The sequence below is a fragment of the Macaca mulatta genome, chromosome 19 (assembly GCF_049350105.2).
Source record: "Macaca mulatta isolate MMU2019108-1 chromosome 19, T2T-MMU8v2.0, whole genome shotgun sequence".
NCBI classification, from domain to species: Eukaryota; Metazoa; Chordata; class Mammalia; order Primates; family Cercopithecidae; genus Macaca; species Macaca mulatta.
In genome coordinates this window covers 69,552,528-69,570,715 of record NC_133424.1, presented here as the reverse complement: position 1 = coordinate 69,570,715, position 18,188 = coordinate 69,552,528, and the positions used below count along the sequence as shown (strand labels likewise).

Sequence of the window (18,188 nt, the reverse complement as noted above, 5' to 3'; positions counted from 1 at the left end):
CCAAAAACGTTGGGGACTGCTGCCATGTAAGATCATTTAGAATTTTGCATAATTTTCAAAATGACACAACCCCTGGCAGGTTCTATGGCTTTGGCATCTAAGCTATTCTATCTGTTGCCTAGAACCCATTAAGAGGAATGGTCAGCGGCATGCACACCCCATGACAGGTACACACCTGGAAAGCAGCAGTGAGAGCACAGTCGTTGGGACTGGATGGCCTGGGTGGAGGGCAGGTCCACAGGGAAACTGCTGTTATTTTGGGACCTTACTTAAGATCCTTTAAAGTGTATTCTTACCATGAGGTATTCTCACACAAGATTATATGCCACTAAATATCTACATAGATTGGGGTAGAAACGGATCCAAGGGCTACAGAATGCAATTGGTATTTTGCAAATATTTCTATTTTATATCAAAGATGACAAGCTATTTCCTGGTTGTAAACATTGGGAAAAATTAACAAAATGAAAAGGTTCACAGGATAGAACATAGAAACAAGGGGTATTTACAGAATATCTGCATTGTACTAGAAATGGGATAGGGCAGTTCTCAAAATGTAGTCCCTGCATCAGCAACAACAAAATCACCTAGAAACTTGTTAGAAATGTTGCCTTCTATGGATTAGAATGAGGACAAATCACAACTTTTGTGAAATGCTAGGAATGTAAAACGGTACAAGTTTTATGGAAAAGTTTCTCAGTTCATCAGAGAATTCAAGTTAGAATTACCACAGGATCCAGCGGTTCCACTTTTTTGGGTATACCCAATAAGAACTGAAAGCAGGGACTCGAAGAGATATTTGTGCCCTTATGCTTGTAGGGACAACATTCACAATAGCCAGAGGTAGAAGTAACCCAAGTGTCCATGAATAGATGTCATAAATAAAGGAAATGTGGCAAATGCCAACAATGAAATATTGCTCAGCCTTAAAATTTCTGACACATGCTAAAACATGGCTGAAATTTGGGGATATTATCCTAAGTGAAAAAAAAAATAATGAAAAACACTCTAAGATTCCTCTTCTGTAAAGTACCAAGAATAGTCAGATTCATAATAACTTTAGCATGGTGGTCGCCAAGGACCGAAGAAATGTGGGAATGAGTTGTTATTTAATGGTTATAGAGTTTCATTTTACAAGATAAAGAGTTCAGGATATTATTTGCACAACAATGTGAATGTACTTCAAGTATTAAACAGGACAACAGTTAAGATGGCAAACTTGATGTGGCACGTACTTTACCATTGTTTTTTAAAAAAACATATGATACTAGTTCTCATTGCTAAATCAGAGATTTCTGGGTGTTGTTCATTATCTTGGCTACATTCAAGGCATATATGTGGCCCTTCTCCAGTGTGAACTACCGGTGTCTAAGTAGTGCGAAGTAGTAGCAAAATAATGTCACACATTTGCTGTACTCAGAAGACTTTCACTAGTGTGGATATTCTGAAGCCCAGTAAGTACAATCTTCCACGTTGAATCTTTACCACTTTCTATTTTATTGAAAAGACTCTTCTTCAGTGTAAACTCTCCTATGTCTAATGAGAGTCAAACCAAAATAATGTCCCAAGTTTGCTGAACACACATTTCTGCAGTGTGAATTATCTGATACATAGCGATTGGAGAACTGTACCTACATAATTACCCACATTCATGACACTCAGTCCTTCTCCAGTGTGTACTGCCTGTTGTCCAGCCACAATATGTTGGCGACTGAAGGCTTTCCCACATCCACTGCATTCATAAGGGCCTTATCCAGTGTGGACTTTCTGATGTCTGAGAAGTGTGGAGTTATACCTAAAGAATTTCCCACATTCACTGCACTGCTTTGCTGCAGCGTGAACTGTCTGATGACAAATGAGGTGGGACTTCGTAAGGAAGGCCTTCCCACATTCACCGCATTCATAAGGCCGTTCTCCAGTGTGAACTCTTTGGTGCTGAATGAGGACAGATTTCAAGCTAAAGAATTTCCCACATTCGTTGCACTCATAAGGCCTTTCTCCAGTGTGAACTCTCTGATGTCTACTGAGTGTAGACCTCTCCATAAAGAACTTCCCACATTCACTGCAACCATAAGACCTTTTTCCTGTATGAATTCTGTAATGCCTAAAGAGGTTTGAGTTGCACTTAAAGAACTTCCCACATTCACTGCAACCATAAGGCCTCTTTCCAGTGTGAACCCTCTGATGTGTAATGAGTGTGGAACTCCACATAAACAATTTCCCACATTCGCTGCACTCATAAGGCCTTTCTCCAGAGTGGATTGTCTGGTGACGAACAAGGTGAGACTTACAAAGAAAGGCCTTCCCACATTCATTGCACTCATAAGGCCTTTCTCCAGTGTGAGTTCTCTGATGTCTATTGAGCGTGGACCTTTCCATGAACAATATCCCACATTTGCTGCACTTATAAGGTCTTTCTCCCGTGTGGACTTTCTGATGGTCAGCAAGTTTATGTCTGTGGCTAAAGGCTTTCCCACATTCACTGCACAAGAAGGTCTTCCCTGCCATGTGAACGCTGTGGTTCTTCACAAATGTCGGTCTTCCTCCATCCCCTCTGGAAAGTCTCTCTCTAATCTGCTCTTTTCGGTGCTGGTGAAGATGTGCTGGACACGTGTACAGTCCCCACTCGGGGTGTGATCCGTCATGCTCAGCCAGACGCAGAATGTCCTTCAGAAGCGAGCTACATGTCTCACACGGTTGCGTCTTCTGGGTAGATAGACAGGGTTTTGGAGCCATGACCTGTGACACTCCTACGGAAACACCTGGCTCTAAAGGTGCCTCCTCATCCTCAGCTCCATGGCAACAACCTGTAAGAATAAAAATGCTGGTGAGGTGCATGTTGACTGTGATGAGCGGAGGCAACCCCATCACAAATGTCAGTCAGACACCCCATGAAAATGATCATGGAATTGGTGACAGGCATGAACCCTGGTACTGTGGCAGGCCAGGTCTCCCTAACAGCTGAGCAGGCAGGCTTCCATGACAACGGTTTCAGCACTGACTGGTTAAGTTGATTAAAGGCTGATAGTGCCAGTGTTCTCATGCACAGGCTGGAGTGTAACAAAAGTCCACCAAGAGTTTTGCCTAGGCCTTTCCTGGGCCTTGAAGGACGACAAGATCACGAAGGAATTCTTAACAGGACCCGTTTAGGATTAAATACGTTTTAAATATGTTTTATTGGAGGTCTGAAGAAACTCCCCAGGCCTCTGTGAATAAGTTTATTGGGGTTCTAAAGAAACTCCCCAAACCTCCATGATTTAGAAGGAGACAAGGGTAATCACTCCAGCACCTGGACCCATTTAGATGAAGTAAATTTACTGAGGCTCCAGAGGAAGGTCTTCAAGACTCAGATCTTGGTTATAGAGAAGTTAATCACTTACATCTTTAGAAGAATGCACACTTACTTGTAGACAAATAGCTTAGAAGGTATATAAGCTCTGGAAAACTTTGTGCTTTTGAGTTGGTCTGGCAATAATTTTTTTTTTTTTTTTTGAGACAGAGTCTCGCTCTGTCGCCGGGGCTGGAGCGCAGTGGCCGGATCTTAGCTCACTGCAAGCTCCGCCTCCCGGGTTTACGCCATTCTCCTGCCTCAGCCTCCTGTGTAGCTGGGACTACAGGCGCCCGCCACCTCGCCCGGCTAGTTTTTTGTATTTTTTTAGTAGAGACGGGGTTTCACCGTGTTCGCCAGGATGGTCTCGATCTCCTGACTTCGTGATCCGCCTGTCTCGGCCTCCCAAAGTGCTGGGATTACAGGCTTGAGCCACCGAGCCCGGCCGGTCTGGCAATAATTTCCAGGCCTTCTCCCTGTAACTGGTTACAGAAATAAAAACTCTATTTTCCCAGTTCATCTGCATCTCATTATTGGGCTGCGAGAATAAGCAGCCCCACCCTCGGTTTGGTGTGGGAACAATACGGTTAGGCGTTGCGTCCCCACCCAGATCTCATCTTGAATTGTAATCTCCATAACCCCCACGTGTCAAGGGTGGGACCAGGTGAAACTAACTGGATCATGGGGACGGTTCCCCCAGGCTGTTCTCATGATCGTGAGTTCTCCTGAGATCTGATGGGTTTTATTTATTTATTTATTTTGAGACTGTGTCTTGCTCTGCCGCCCAGGTTGGAGTGCAGTGGCACGATCTCTGCTAACTGCAACCTCTACCTCCTGGATTCCAGTGATTCTCCTGCCTCAGCTTCCTCAGTAGCTGGGATTACAGGCGTGTGCCACCACACCCAGCTAATTATTGTATTTTTAGTAGAGACGGGGTTTCACCATGTTTGCCAGGCTCGTCTCGAACTGCTGACCTCAGGTGATCCACCCTCCTTGGCCTCCCAAAGTGCTGGGATTACAGGCGTGTGCCACAGCGCCCACACGATCTAATGGTTTTATAAGCATCTTGCATTTCCCCTGCTTGCACTCACTCCATCCTTCCGTCCTGTGAAGAAGGTGCCTGCTTCTCCTTCGCCTTCTACCATGATGGTAAATCTCCTGAGACCTCCCAACCATGCAGAACTGTGAGTCAATTCAACCTCTTTCCTTTATAAATTACCCAAGCTCAGGTATTTCTTTTCTTTTTTTTTTTTGAGATGAACTCTCATTCTTTCCCCCAGGCTGGAGTGCAGTGGTGTGATCTCAGCTCACCGCAACCTCCGCTTCCTGGGTTCAAGCAATTCTCCTGTCTCAGCCTCCCAACTAGCTGGGATAACAGGTATGAGCCACCATGCCCGGCTAATTTTTGTTGTTGTTGTTATTTTTAGTAGAGACAGGGTTTCGCCATGTTGGCCAGTCTGGTCTCAAACTCCTGACCTCAAGTGACCCGTCCACCTTAGCCTCCCAAGGTGCTGGGATTATAGGCGTGAGCCACCAACCCTGGCCAAATATTGGATATTTCTTTCTTTTGAGACAGAATTTTGCTCTGTCACCCAGGCTGGAGTGCAGTGGCGTGATCTCAGCTCACTGCAACCTCCACTTCCTCGGTTCAAGTGATTCTCCTGCCTCAGCCTGCCGAGTAGCTAGGATTACAGGCACCTGCCACCATACCCAGCTAAGTTTTGTATTTTTAGTACAGATGGGGTTTCACCATATTGGCCAGGCTGGTCTCAAACTCCTGACTTCAGGTGATCCACCTACCTCAGCCTCCCAAAGTGCTGGGATTACAGGAGTGAGCGAGCCACCACGCCCAGCCAGGGTATTTCTTAATAGCAGTGTGAGAACGGACAAATGTAGTAACCTGGTACCGAGGTAGTGAAATACTGCTGTAAGGATACCTGAAAATGTGGAAGTGACTTTGGAACTGGGTAACAGGCAGAGGTTGGAACAGTTTGGAGGGCTCAGAAGAAGACAGGAAAATGTGGGGAAGTTTGGAACTTCCTAGAGACTTGATGAATGGCTTTGATCAAAATGCTGATTTAGCACTATGGGCCATGAAGTCCAGGCTGTGGTGGTCTTCGACAGAGATGAGGAACTTGTTCGGAACTGGAGTAAAGGTGACTTTTGCTATCCTTTAGAAAAGAGATGGGCGGCATCTTGCCCCTGCCCTAGATATCTGTGGAACTTTGAATTTGAGAGAGATGATTTAGGGTATCTGGCAGAACAAATGTCTAGTGCTAAAGTGTTCAAGAGGAAGCAAAGCAGAAAAGTTTGGAAATTTTGCAGCCTGACTATGCAATAGAAAAGAAAAACCCATTTTCTGGGGAGAAATTCAAGGCTGCTGCAGAAATTTGCATAAGTAACGAGGAGCCAAATGTTAATCACCAAGATGATGGGGAAAATGTTTCCAACACCTGTCAGAGACCTTCCTGGCAGCCCCTCCCATCATAGGCCCAGAGGCCTAGGAGGGAAAAATGGTTTCATGGGTCTGGCCCAGACTGTTTAGTGCAGCCTCAGGACATGGAGCCCTGCCTCCCAGCTGCTGGCCCTAGGTCCCCCTGTTCTATGCAGCCTTGGGACATGGTGCCCTGCATTCCAGCTGCTTCAGCTCCAGCCATGGCTAAAAGGGGCAAGGTACAGCTCCAGCCATTGCATCAGAGGGTATAAGCCCCAAGCCTTGGTGGCTTGCACATGGTGTTGGGCCTGTGGGTGCACAGAAGTCATGAATTGATATTTGGGAAGGAACCTCCACCTAGATTTCAGAGGATGTATGGAAATGCCGGATGTCCAGGCAGAGGTTTGCGGCAGGGGTGGAACTCATGGAGAACCTCTGCTAGGGCACTGCAGGAAGGGTTATGTGGGGTCAGAGCCCCCACACAGACTCCCTACTGGGGCACTACCTAATGGAGCTATAAGAAGAGGGCCACTGTCCTCCGGCCCCCAGAATGGTAGATCCACCAACAGCTTGCACCGTGTGCCTGAAAAAGCCGGAGACACTCAATGCCAGCCCATGAAAGCAGTTGAGAGGGGGTCTATACCCTGCAAAGCCACAAGGGCAGAGTTGCCCAAGACAGTGGGAGGGAGCCCACCTACTGCATCAGTGTGCCCCGGATGTGAGAGATGGGAGTCAAAGGATATAATATTAGAGCATTAAAATTTAATGATTGCCTCGCTGGGTTTTGGACTTGCATGGGGCCTGTATACCTTGTTTTGGCCAATTTCTTCCATTAGGAATAGGTACATTTATCCAATGCCTGTATCCTCATTATATCTTGGAAGTAACTAACTTGCTTTTTGACTTTACAGGCTTACAGGCAGAAGGGACTTGCCTTGTCTCAGATGAGACTTTGGACTTGGACTTTTGGGTTAATGCTGGAATGAATTAAGACTTTGGGGGACTGTTAGGAAGGCAGGATTGGTGTTGAAATGTGAAAGGGACATAAAATTTGGGAGGGGCCGGGGTGGAATAATATGGTTAGGCTCTGTGTCCCCACCCAAATCTCATCTTGAATTGTAATGCCAGTAATTCCCATGTGTCAAGCATGGGACCAGGTGGACATAACTCAATCATGGGAACAGTTTCCCCCATGCTGTTCTCACGAAACTGAGTAAATTCTCATGAAATTTGCTGGTTTTATGTGTCTGGCATTTCCCCTGCTTGGATTCATTTGTCTTGCCACCCTGTGAAGAAGATGCCTGCTTCTCCTTTGCCTTCCGCCATGAGTGTAAGTTTCTTGAGGCCTACCCAGCAATGGGGACCTGTGAGTCAATTAACCTCTTTCCTTTAGAAATTACCCAGTCTTGGGTATTTCCCAATAGCAGAGTGAGAACGAAGTAATACAAACACGAAGGCCAATGAGAAGAAGGCCTGCTGTGCAGAGTTGGACCTGGCAAATACCCCTAATGGGAGAGCCCTGATGATAGGTAAGAACACAAGAGAGGGGTACAGTGCAGAGAGGAGAAGGAGGGTCTCCAAATCACTTCTCTGCAAATGGCCTTCCACAAGCCATGGCTGCTGGTGACTAGTGAGCAGTGTGTAGAAGGCTGTGTCTAAACCCAGAGAGATCTGACTGTGACAGAGGAGATGGCGTTCAGGGACGACTGACAAATACATGCAGACCTCACCTCAAGTACAGGTCATGCATTGGAGGGCACTGCAAAGGGAGCAGTCGAAGAGAATAGGTAACAGGTGGAAGCCAGGGATTAGAAGTCAGAGTAGAAATGACAATGCGGGAAGGAAAGGAAGAGTGAGTTGTGGCAACCGGTCTTGAACTAAACAACAGGGGTCACAGGACAGGTTCCTAGTGTGGTATGACCCAACCTGTGATATTACACCTTTTCCCAACTCCCAGGAACCAGGATCATGTCCCTCTGAGTCTCTACAGCCCTTCAGGGAGTAATATCCACCCTCTTGGGTACCAGGGCCCTCCCCATTGCTTAAGGTGACAGTCTGTGAGACCTGAAAGAGACCAGTCCTAGGGGAAAGACACAGAAAGAGACAAGCACACACCCAGAGAGACCACCTGATGATATCCCACATTCTATAATCACCAGAACTTCACAGAAGATTTCTACATCCTGCACAATCAAGCCAGTGCTTCATCAAATTAGTGATCAGGTCAGTGCCAGAAATTCCAGGAACAAGAAGGCACCAAGAAATATTGGCAAGAGCAAGGGAACAACAGAGCACAGAGGTCCCATGCATTAGATGAGAACTCAGGGCCAGTGGGTCTCTATGTCAACTTCAACATTTCTGGATCCTGAGCCCTTTCTTGCAAGCCTCGGAGCAGCAGGGGATGGGGCTGCTAGGAAAAAGGGAGCACACAGCACACAGCCCAGTCCTGACTCTCATAGAACATATGTCAGGAAACAAGGAAAAGCAGCAGCACCCACGGTCTCACTGCGGGAAACGCAGAGCCACCTTCAGGTAAAAGGAGACAACACAGCCCAACCCAGGACACTGGGCAAGTATGAAGGCCTTACCTAACGAGGACAAAAGGGCCAAATTCTCCAGCATCACATCGCGGTACAGCAACCTCTGAGCCTCATCAAGGTGCCCCCACTCCTCCTGGGAGAAATATATGGCCACGTCCTCAAAGACCACACGGCCCTGCCAAATTGGGAGAGATGAATACATGAGTAGCTTCTTTTCAAGCTGTATTTACTTAAATTCTCTATTTATTTTCTACTTATATTTACCACCCATTAAACACAGGGCCAAACTAACAGCCAAACGTGTTTCCATCTCCCCTACCATCCTGGGCACATATTCTGAACCACCTCCATCTCTAACTTTCTCAAACAAGCCACTATTTCCCATGTTCTAAATCAACCCAGGGACAGGTACTGCTCAACTAGGGACAGTCCCAATAGCCCAGGTGTCCTGGAATTACTAAAACTAGCCAAACTATCCTGACACCCAGCCCTGCCTTGTTTCCCTTTGAAATCCCAAGAGCATCTGTGGACTAAACTAAACTCTCCTCATGGCAATTTTTCTCCTGACCAAATCTGCACTTCACCATGTGGCCCCGTGTAATGTGGTGTGCACCCTCCTTAGGGAAACGTAAGGAATAAATATCTTCTTTCAGTGTCATTGGCCTGTCCCTGGCATCACTCACTCACATCCATAAATGAAAGCTCCATGGGGGCCAGACACAGTGGATCATGCCTATAATCCCAGACCTTTGGGAGGCTGAGGCGGGCAGATCACCTGAGGTCAGGAGCTCGAGACCAGCCTGGCCAACACAGTGAAATCCCGTCTCTACTAAAAATACAAAAATTAGCTGGGCATGGCAGCACAGGCCTGTAGTCCTAGCTACTTGGGAGGTTAAGGCAGAATTGCTTGAACCCAGGAGGTGCAGGTTGCAGTGAGCCAAGATCGTGCCACTGCACTCCAGCCTGGGCAACAGAGCGAGACTCCATCTAAAAAAAAAAAAAAAAAAGGAAAAAAAGAAAGAAAAAAAAAAGAGAAAAAGAAAGAGAAAAAGAAAAAACCCAGTGGGTACAATCACTGCTACATTTCTCTCTCCAGGAACTCATCCCTCTCCCCTATACCTCCATTCCTTCCTCAGTCTCCTCCACACCCTCCCAGTCAGTGTGGCAGACAAACAACATCCAGGTGGCACAAGTGACTTTTCTCTCCGTATTTCCATTGGCTACCGTGTCCAGCACAGAGGAAACAGATGGAAGATAAGGTAGAAAAGGAATGTGGGCCTCCCATGGGGGATCCATCCTCTCCTGCCAGCCAGAGTCCATGGGGTCACCCAGATCTTGCCTCCCAAGACAACCAAACTCAGACTCATCCTCCTCCCTTGAGCTACCAGGGGCAGGGCCTGGGGCCTCCATTCACACTCCTCCTGCTTAAACATCAGTCTTTGGTCAGCATTCCAATCCCAGCTCTCACACCTCCACTCCCATCAATTCCACAGACACCTCTCAGCCCACACCACAAGCATTTCCTTCATCTCCTAACAGGCCACTCTGCACATGGAAACCAGGTGGTGCACGGCAAATACGCTCAGCATCCAGTTCACTCCCAGTCCTGCCCCAGAACACCAAAGTCTCCTAGCACCGGGGGCAGCCCAAAGCCCTGCTTTGAAGGTTCCCTACATGACCCTGTTTCTCAGTTCACTGTCAGCAGCCCAAACCAACCATGTGAGGACTTCACATACTCTCAGCTGTGTCCTGCCTCTTTGGGAGGCTGAGGAGGGTGGATCATGAGGTCAGGAGATCAAGACCATCTTGGCCAACATGGTGAAACCCCATCTCTACTAAAAATACAAAAATTAGCTGGGCATGGTGGCGTGAGTCTGTCGTCCCAGCTGCTCAGGAGGCTGAGGCAGAAGAATCACTTGAACCTGGGAGGCAGAGATTGCAGTGAGCTGAGATTATGCCATTGCTCTCCAGCCTGGGCCACATCTCAAAAATAAACAAACAGAAAAAGAACTGTGAGCCAATTAAACCTCTTTTCCTCATAAATTACCCAGTCTCAGGTAGTTCTTTGTAGCAATATGAAAATGGACTAATACAACTCCCATCCACACCTCAATCCAACTGATGCTTAGCAACTCTCCAACCTCACCCTATTACCCCCTCATCAACCCCATCATGTCCACTCTCCTTCAGAAGCCTTTCTCACTCCTATACCCCACCATCTCACATACACTCATCCCCACAAACACTCCATTCCCTCATTTGTCTAGTGACTCCCCCCCACCACACACGTACCCAGTAAGAGACCCAGGTCTCATGCCCCATTCCAATTCTCTATCGTCAAACAGCACTGCCACCATAACCTAGAGATGCTGTCACCTAAACTGAATCCACGGCTTCATCCTGGTCCATATGACAGCCACTGTGGTGTGGACGTCTCCAACCTGAACTCCTCCACCAGGAGTCTCTGAGACATCTGTGGCCTGAACAAACACTGACTCCTCATACTCACTCTGAAAATTCCTTCTACTGCTGACTTCTCCCGTCATAGCTAATGGAGCATCTATAATTCCAAACAAAACCATGGGGCCACTCCTGATTCTCCTTCTATCCTACCTCCCCAGCTGCCTCACTCTCTACATCATAAAATGTGGGCAGCTCCAGTTCAAAACACATCCTGAAGCCAACACTACTCTTGACAAGTTACCACCAACATCCACCTAGACTGCTGCAGGAACATCCTCTCAGATCTCCCTGCCATTACCCTCACCTCCACAGTCTGTCCTCCTCAGAAGCCAAAGAAAGTTCCTTAAGCTAGGGTCCTATCACTGCCCTCTTCTGCTTCAAATCTTCCCCATCTACCACCTCCCTTAGAGACCCAGGACCTAGGCTGTCATTCCTGGCCTGATGTTCGTGTGTCTCTAGCCACCTCCCACTCTGCTCCCTATTCCTACCTGATATAACAGACACTTGCAGTTAACTAAAAATCCAGTTCAGTCTCCCCTCCAAACATTGAAACATTCTTAATCTTGTGCCCATGACACTCTGACAGATGTTACCACGTCAGTTGTCAAAAATGAGAACCACTCCATATAATCCAGGGCCATCCAGATAAGGTGTCACAATAAACTTCAAACAATCAAACAAAAATCCCAGACCTAATTTAAGGTACTAGAACTGGTGGAACCACCCACTTTTCAGACATAAGAGAGGGAAAAAGACAGAGAAAGAGTCTCAGGACACCACTTTTCTTTACATGGAGGTGCCAAAACCATCTATGAGATAACTGGTAGGTGAAAGGTAGAAAAAACTCTACTCACCTGTGCTGGGTTCATTTCTGCCATCGCCAGGGGGCCCTGAGGGAAGAGGGAAACCATGAGAAATGGGAAACCATGGGAAGATCCTACAGGCAGAGGTGGACCACCATCTCTTCTTCCTTACCCTAAAGCAAACTGATCTCAAGTTGATTGTATAAACTCAGCTTCTCAGACTTCAGCGTTGGCTCTTAGTAGCACTGTGACTCTAGAAAGAACTGAACCTGCTGGAGCTTCAGTGCTCTCATCTGTAAATAGGTTGTAAGAATGGCTCCCACCCCAGAGGACTCTTACCGGTGTCAAACACTGGTAGCTCATCATATGTATCAGCTATCATTGTTCTTGGACTAATGGTTTACTATATGTTTTCAGTGTAAATGATGTAGTAGAATTTCAAAAACTGAGATGTATGTTTTAGCTTTTAAAATTTTAAAGGATATGATACTAAAATTTTCCATGGTATGTTGATAATTATAGGCAAATTTGGGTCAAATCAACTATGTAGTATTTGCAGGAATTTAAATCAACGAATAGCTTCACTTCTAACTGCCTACCTATGTGTACACATTTAGAAGGACACTGGCTAGTGTTTATACCAATAAGTGTTTCATACTTTTTTTTTTTTTTTTTTTTTTGAGAGACGGAGTCTCGCTCTGTCACCCAGGCTGGCGTGCAGTGGTGCAATCTCAGCTCACTGCAAGCTCCGCCTCCCAGGTTCACGCCATTCTCCCACCTCAGCCTCCTGAGTAGCTGGGACTACAGGTACCCACCACCACGCCTGGCTAATTTTTTTTGTATTTTTAATAGAGATGGGGTTTCACTGTGTTAGCCAGGATGGTCTCTATCACCTGACCTCATGATCCACCCGCCTCGGCCTCCCAAAGTGCTGGGATTACAGGCTTGAGCCACCGCGCCCGGCCTCATACATTCTTAATGAGTTGTAGGGAGGGGCTGAGCAGGTCGGTCAGCTACTGGTCCACTCTGCAACCAGGCCTGCCTGTTATATAAGGCTCTGAGGGGAGCTTGCTGGGAGACCTTGACTGGGGCAGATCATCCAATCTTGCCTTGATATGTGGAGAAGGGGAAAACGCAGTGCTCTAGTTTAGAACCCAGCTGCTCCACTAGCCTGGATAACTTTTTTCTTTTCCTACAAAGAGTGGCCCTGAGGGTCAGTCAAGCCTATAGGTGCAGAATATAAACCATCTGAAACTTTAGTCTCCATCCCAAGCCCATTCCTTATTCCATCCATGCCTCCCTTTTTCTTTTTTTTTTTTTTTTTGAGACGGAGTCTTGCTCTGTCACCCAGGCTGGAGTGCAGTGGCCGGATCTCAGCTCACTGCAAGACTGCAAGCTCCTCCTCTCGGGTTCACGCCATTCTCCTGCCTCAGCCTCCCGAGTAGCTGGGACTACAGGCACCCGCCACTTCGCCCGGCTAGTTTTTTTTTTTGTATTTTTTAGTAGAGACAGGGTTTCACCGTGTTAGCCAGGATGGTCTCAATCTCCTGACCTCATGATCCGCCCATCTCGGACTCCCAAAGTGCTGGGATTACAGGCTTGAGCCACCGCGCCCGGCCCATGCCTCCCTTTTTCTAGGCAGAGGACAAAATCCTTCCTATGGCAGGTCTGTGCCTTTCTAAAGTAAGTGTCCAGCTTATGGCTCCACCTATGGTCTGAACCCCAAGTATCAGCTCTCTCCTCCCTCACCACATAGCTCACAGGCAATGATCTTCAGACCTCCCTACCAAATTGGATCCTCAGGACCCAGTTCAATCTACAGCCTCTATTCTTTTTTTTTTTCTTGAACAAACATCTTTATTTAAGAAATCAAATAGGGTGAAAATGATGGTAGCAATTTTACACAAGGATACAAGACAAAGCTTAGAATTACTTGCTCAAAAGTTATTCAGAATGGAACAAAAGTGTTCAAGTGCTCCCAATTAGCACAGGTTGTATTACTTGCTTTTCAATGGACATTTACCATTTTACAGTAAGATCTACTTATCATAGGAACACAGACACAATTCCCAGCCCCCTCTGATGTATTGCCTAAAAGACTGAGTACACAAATGTTAATGTAATCCAAGCTTTTCTTTGACAACAATCCTAAAAATTGCCTTACAACTTTTACAAGTACGGGTATCAACAGTTTACTGTCTGAGGAAAAGGAAATAAAAGAATATAAAGTGACAGAAGCAACACACTTCACTGTGGCCTGGAACTGCTCCCAGCCTCCTATGTTACAAACATGATTCAGGTTCTCACATTATAGCAGGATCACTATTCCTACCCTCTGGCAGAAGCAAACATGTGACACATAGCACTGCACAAGTGTTTCTTTGGCTTCTTGAGTAGTGCTGTGTATACTGCCTATACATTTGTATAACATTTCTAAATGCATAACGTCCACATATGTGCTAACACATTTCACTCACAACTGCAGAATATTTTAGTTTTAAATCTAGCTACCAAATCTTGACTATGACATTTGTTTTGGATTGTTACATTAAGATCAACCTATCTGGGCTGGGTACGGTGGCTCACACCTGTAATCCCAGCACTTTGGGAGGCTGAGGCAGGAGAATCACTTGAAGTTAGAAGCGGAGGTTGTAGTGAGCCAAGTGCCATTGTACTCCAGCCTGGACAACAGAGCGAAACTCCATCTCAGAAAAAAACAAAAGATCAACCTATCTGAATCGGGAAAGTCAAAAGCTTATTCCCAGCCAGGAACAGTGGCTCACGCCTGTAATCCCAGCACTCTGGAAGACTGAGGTGGGCAGATAACCTGAGTTCAGGAGTTCAAGACCAGCCCGGCCAAAATGGTGAAACCCCGTCTTTACTAAGAATACAAAAATTAGCCAGGCATACGGCTGTAATGCCAGCTACTTGGGAAGAAGGAGAATTGCTTGAACCCGGGAGGCAGAGGCTGCAGTGAGCCAAGATCGTGCCACTGCACTCCAGCCTGCATGACAGGAGCAAGACTATCTAAAAAAAAAAAAAAAAAGGAAAGAAAAGCTTATTCCCAATTTTTAAGTAAAAATATTTCATGGCCAGGCGCGAGTAATCCCAGCACTTTGGGAGGCCAAGGCAGGAGATCACGAGGTCAGGAGTTCAAGACCAGCCTGACCAACATGGTGAAACCCTGTCTCTACTAAAAGTATAAAAAAAAATTAGCCAGGCATGGTGGCAGGAGCCCATAATCTCAGCTACTCAGGAGGCTGAGGCAGAAGAATTGCTTGAACCCAGGAGGTGGAGGGTGCAGTGAGCTGAGATCGTGCCACTGCACTCCAGCCCGGGCAACAAGAGCGAAACTCCTTCTCAAAAAAAAAAAAAAAAAAAAAGAAAAGAAAAGAAAAAGAAAAAAAGTCATTATTATTGATAACGAGCTCTTTATAAATAACACTGTTCACAAGGGAATACCAATTGATCTACTGATATGTGACATGAGACAGAATGTACTATTTTTAAATATAAAAGGAATTTCATTAAGTTTAGATAAGTTGAGAATACACAAAAGTTTTCCAAGCTATTTAATCAAGTAACTTACAATGTACACATTCCTGAGTTACACCACTCTGGTGGTATCATTTATTTTGGAATTTTCTGCATTCAGCTTAAAAGGTGTTTCTTCCCAAGAAACTGAACTTTTCTGTCAAATGCACTTGATCGAATAGGAGAATTGGGTTCATAAAATGGATTCATTGAAAACTTTATATATAAATCATAAACATCAGTAAAGAAGTTCTTTATTCCATCTTCTTGTCTTATGTCATGAAGCATAATAAACCTCATATGCCCCGCGGTGACAAATGCTGACACAAACCACTCGTTGAACTTGTCCACAGTTTTCAAGTACATGTTGTTCGACAGCCACATGTTCTCATCTACGAGGTCGAGAGCAGCATGAGCTATGAACTGGTTCAGATGACGATGGTCGTCTTTGGATTCTGCCTTCCCAGCTGGCAAAAACTCCATTTCAAAAACTGGATTATCATGGTGACCAACAATTACAAAGTAGAAGCTTCCAGACATGGTCTTCAATATATGGCTCCTGCAGCGGGAGGCCGACAACGGAAACGCAATGTCAGTTTCCGCGGAAGAGACCCGTGCTCTGCACCTTTTTTGACACAGAGTCTTGCTCTGTCGCCCAGGCTGGAGTGCAGTGGCGCGATCTTGGCTCACTGCAACCTCCACCTCCCGGGTTCAAGCAATTCTCCTGCCTCAACCTCCCGAGTAGCTGGGATGACAGGCGCATGCCACCACGCCTGGCTAGTTTTTGTGTTTTTAGTAGAGATGGGGTTTCACCATGTTGGTCAGGCTGGTCTTGAACGCCTGACCTCGTGATCCGCCCGCCTCAGCCTCCCAAAGTGCTGGGATTACCAGCGGGAGACACCGCGCCCGGCCACCCTCTATTCTTTTGAAGAAACTACACCAGCTCTCTTCTGTAGACTCCAGACTTTTCTGTCCCCCTACCCATGTGACATTTTCCACTTAAGACGCCTGAGAATGACACTGGCCAAACTGCAACCCATGATCTTCTCCATGAAACCTACTCCTCATGCTGCTGATTTCCCCAACTTCATTCTTTCAGATGTTCAGGCAAAATAGAAAAAAAAAAAATGGCCCCTCACTCCCTATTTTTGCTCACAGACACATCTGATACAGCAGGGAAACCTGTTGGCTCTATCTTCCAGGTCTATCCAGAATCCCATCACATCTCCCTTCTTCTACCATGGCTCTGGTGCAGTCTCTGGGATCCACTGCAGTGGCCTCTTCTCGGTCTTTCTGTGTCAATTCCCCACCCTGCTCGTTCTAACTCTGTACCTGCCCCTCCGACTGGTCCTCCCCTGACAACCTTCCATGGTTACTGGCTGCTCAGGTTGCCATTCCAAGAGAGAATTCACAAAACCCTCTTTCCCGCAGAAACAACACACACTCCGGGCTCCCCGAGGCGGCCCACTCGGCAGCGCCTCCATGCCCTGAACCTGAGGTTCCCGAAGGGGAGCTCTGGGGCTGCATCAAACCAGCTGATACGGGGACCCCACACAGGAACGCCACCCTCTTCGGGACAAGGGGCCTGACCGGCAGGGCCCCTTCTGTGGGCTTCAGCACTGGAAGGAGGAGTCGAGCGGAGTTGGGCCTGGGATGGGGCACCCACCTTAGGTTCTTCGGCGCGGACTCCGCCAGCCCAGCCAGGGAAGAGAGGGGCGGGAGCGACAAAGGCAAGACAAGGACACCGCCGTCCCCAGTCCTTATCAGCTGAGCCTCTGCCACCGTCAGTTGTGCCTGTGTCGCCTCTGCGCGGAGGGAACCCAGCCGCTTCTCGCGCTTTTCCGCTCCGTCGCTTCGGTGACGTCATAGAGCGCCAAAGGCCGGAGCTAGTGAAAACACTAGAGAGAACCAAATCAACTACCGCGGAGGACGCCGGAAGTCCCGCCCTCCGACGATGCGCACGCACGCACGCGCGCACGCACGCACGCACGCACGCAAACATTCCTTCCTGTACCTTCATTGGGTCAGTTGCGCCTCCGAGAACCGCAGTGTCTTCTGGGTTATGAAGTTTCGACCCCGCTTCTGGACTTGCCTTAGAGCGTTGGTCAGGCTTTATATGGCGGGTAGAGGCTCGGTGGCACCGTCACGGGAGCTGGTAAACGCAGTGCCGGACTCCAAAGACAGGACGGGGCTTGGGTTGCTGTTAAAGGCGACATAACCAGATTTTCTTGAAGTAAGGTCTAGGATACTCACAGAAATGTGAGGGACCTATGATATCGGATTGTGAAGCACAGCAAGTTCCCAGTGGCTACACCCCCCAAAGGGACACCCCATACCATAAAGGCACTCTGTTTCTACTCATGCCTCTCAGCCATATGTTGCTTTTCAAATACACATACAGTTAAGCTTTGACTTCTGTTTATTAAGCTTCAATATGCTTGGTCCAAGAGAACGAAGAAAGACTACATGGTTGGGAATTTGTACAAAAGATGACAGGAGATACCGACGTAGATTGAAAGGGTGAAGCTGTGCCTCTGGATCCAAAAGAAAACATCATTACTGTCTGTACAGTCAGTGATTGCGTTCCTACCAAGAGTACGATGCTTTTATTCTAATAATACTTATTACAGGCCGGGCGCGGTGGCTCACGCCTGGAATCCCAGCTCTTTGGGAGGCCGAGGCAGGTGGATCACGAGGTCAGGAGATCGAGACCATCCTGGCTAACACAGTGAAACTCCGACTCTACTAAAAATGCAAAAAAGTTAGCCGGGCATGGTAGCGGGCGCCTGTAGTCCCAGCTACTCAGGAGGCTGAGGGAGGAGAATGGCGTGAACCCGGGAGGCGGAGGTTGCAGTGAGCCGAGATTGCGCCACTGGACTCCAGCCTGGGCGACAGAGCGAGACTCGGTCTCAAAAAAAAAAAAAAAAAAAAAGAAAAAAATTATTACTTCATGTCTGAAATATTTTACATTTATTTTAAAAGTCTCAATCCTATCTGAAAATGAGAGCGACTGATACATGCCATTTCCTGAGAGGACATTTTGTGCCATTCCACAGTTGGAGCGTATGTACATAGGGCACGTATTA

General features: G+C 47.0%; 2 protein-coding genes across 4 annotated transcripts; both read right to left on the bottom strand.

The window, feature by feature from the left end:
* Nucleotides 1–1,604: 1,604 nt before the first annotated feature.
* ZNF547 (zinc finger protein 547) lies at nt 1,605–16,903 on the bottom strand. 3 transcript variants are annotated; one of them, XM_015125078.3, is made up of 4 exons: nt 16,769–16,903; nt 11,620–11,655; nt 8,351–8,477; nt 1,605–2,807 (listed from the first exon to the last, which is right to left on the bottom strand). In XM_015125078.3, the coding sequence occupies exons 2-4, from the start codon at nt 11,641–11,643 to the stop codon at nt 1,750–1,752; spliced, it is 1,209 nt and encodes a 402-aa protein (XP_014980564.3). In that variant the 5' UTR covers nt 11,644–11,655; nt 16,769–16,903; the 3' UTR covers nt 1,605–1,749. The 3 variants fall into 3 exon arrangements, with proteins under 3 accessions (XP_014980564.3, XP_077836148.1, XP_077836149.1); XM_077980022.1 differs by lacking the exon at nt 16,769–16,903 and adding an exon at nt 15,158–15,295; XM_077980023.1 differs by lacking the exons at nt 11,620–11,655; nt 16,769–16,903 and adding an exon at nt 10,039–10,137.
* TRAPPC2B (trafficking protein particle complex subunit 2B) lies at nt 13,400–16,903 on the bottom strand. Its single transcript, XM_028839875.2, has 2 exons — nt 16,769–16,903; nt 13,400–15,661 (listed from the first exon to the last, which is right to left on the bottom strand). Exon 2 carries the CDS (start codon nt 15,640–15,642, stop codon nt 15,220–15,222), a length of 423 nt encoding a protein of 140 aa, XP_028695708.1. The 5' UTR covers nt 15,643–15,661; nt 16,769–16,903; the 3' UTR covers nt 13,400–15,219.
* Nucleotides 16,904–18,188: the final 1,285 nt, after the last annotated feature.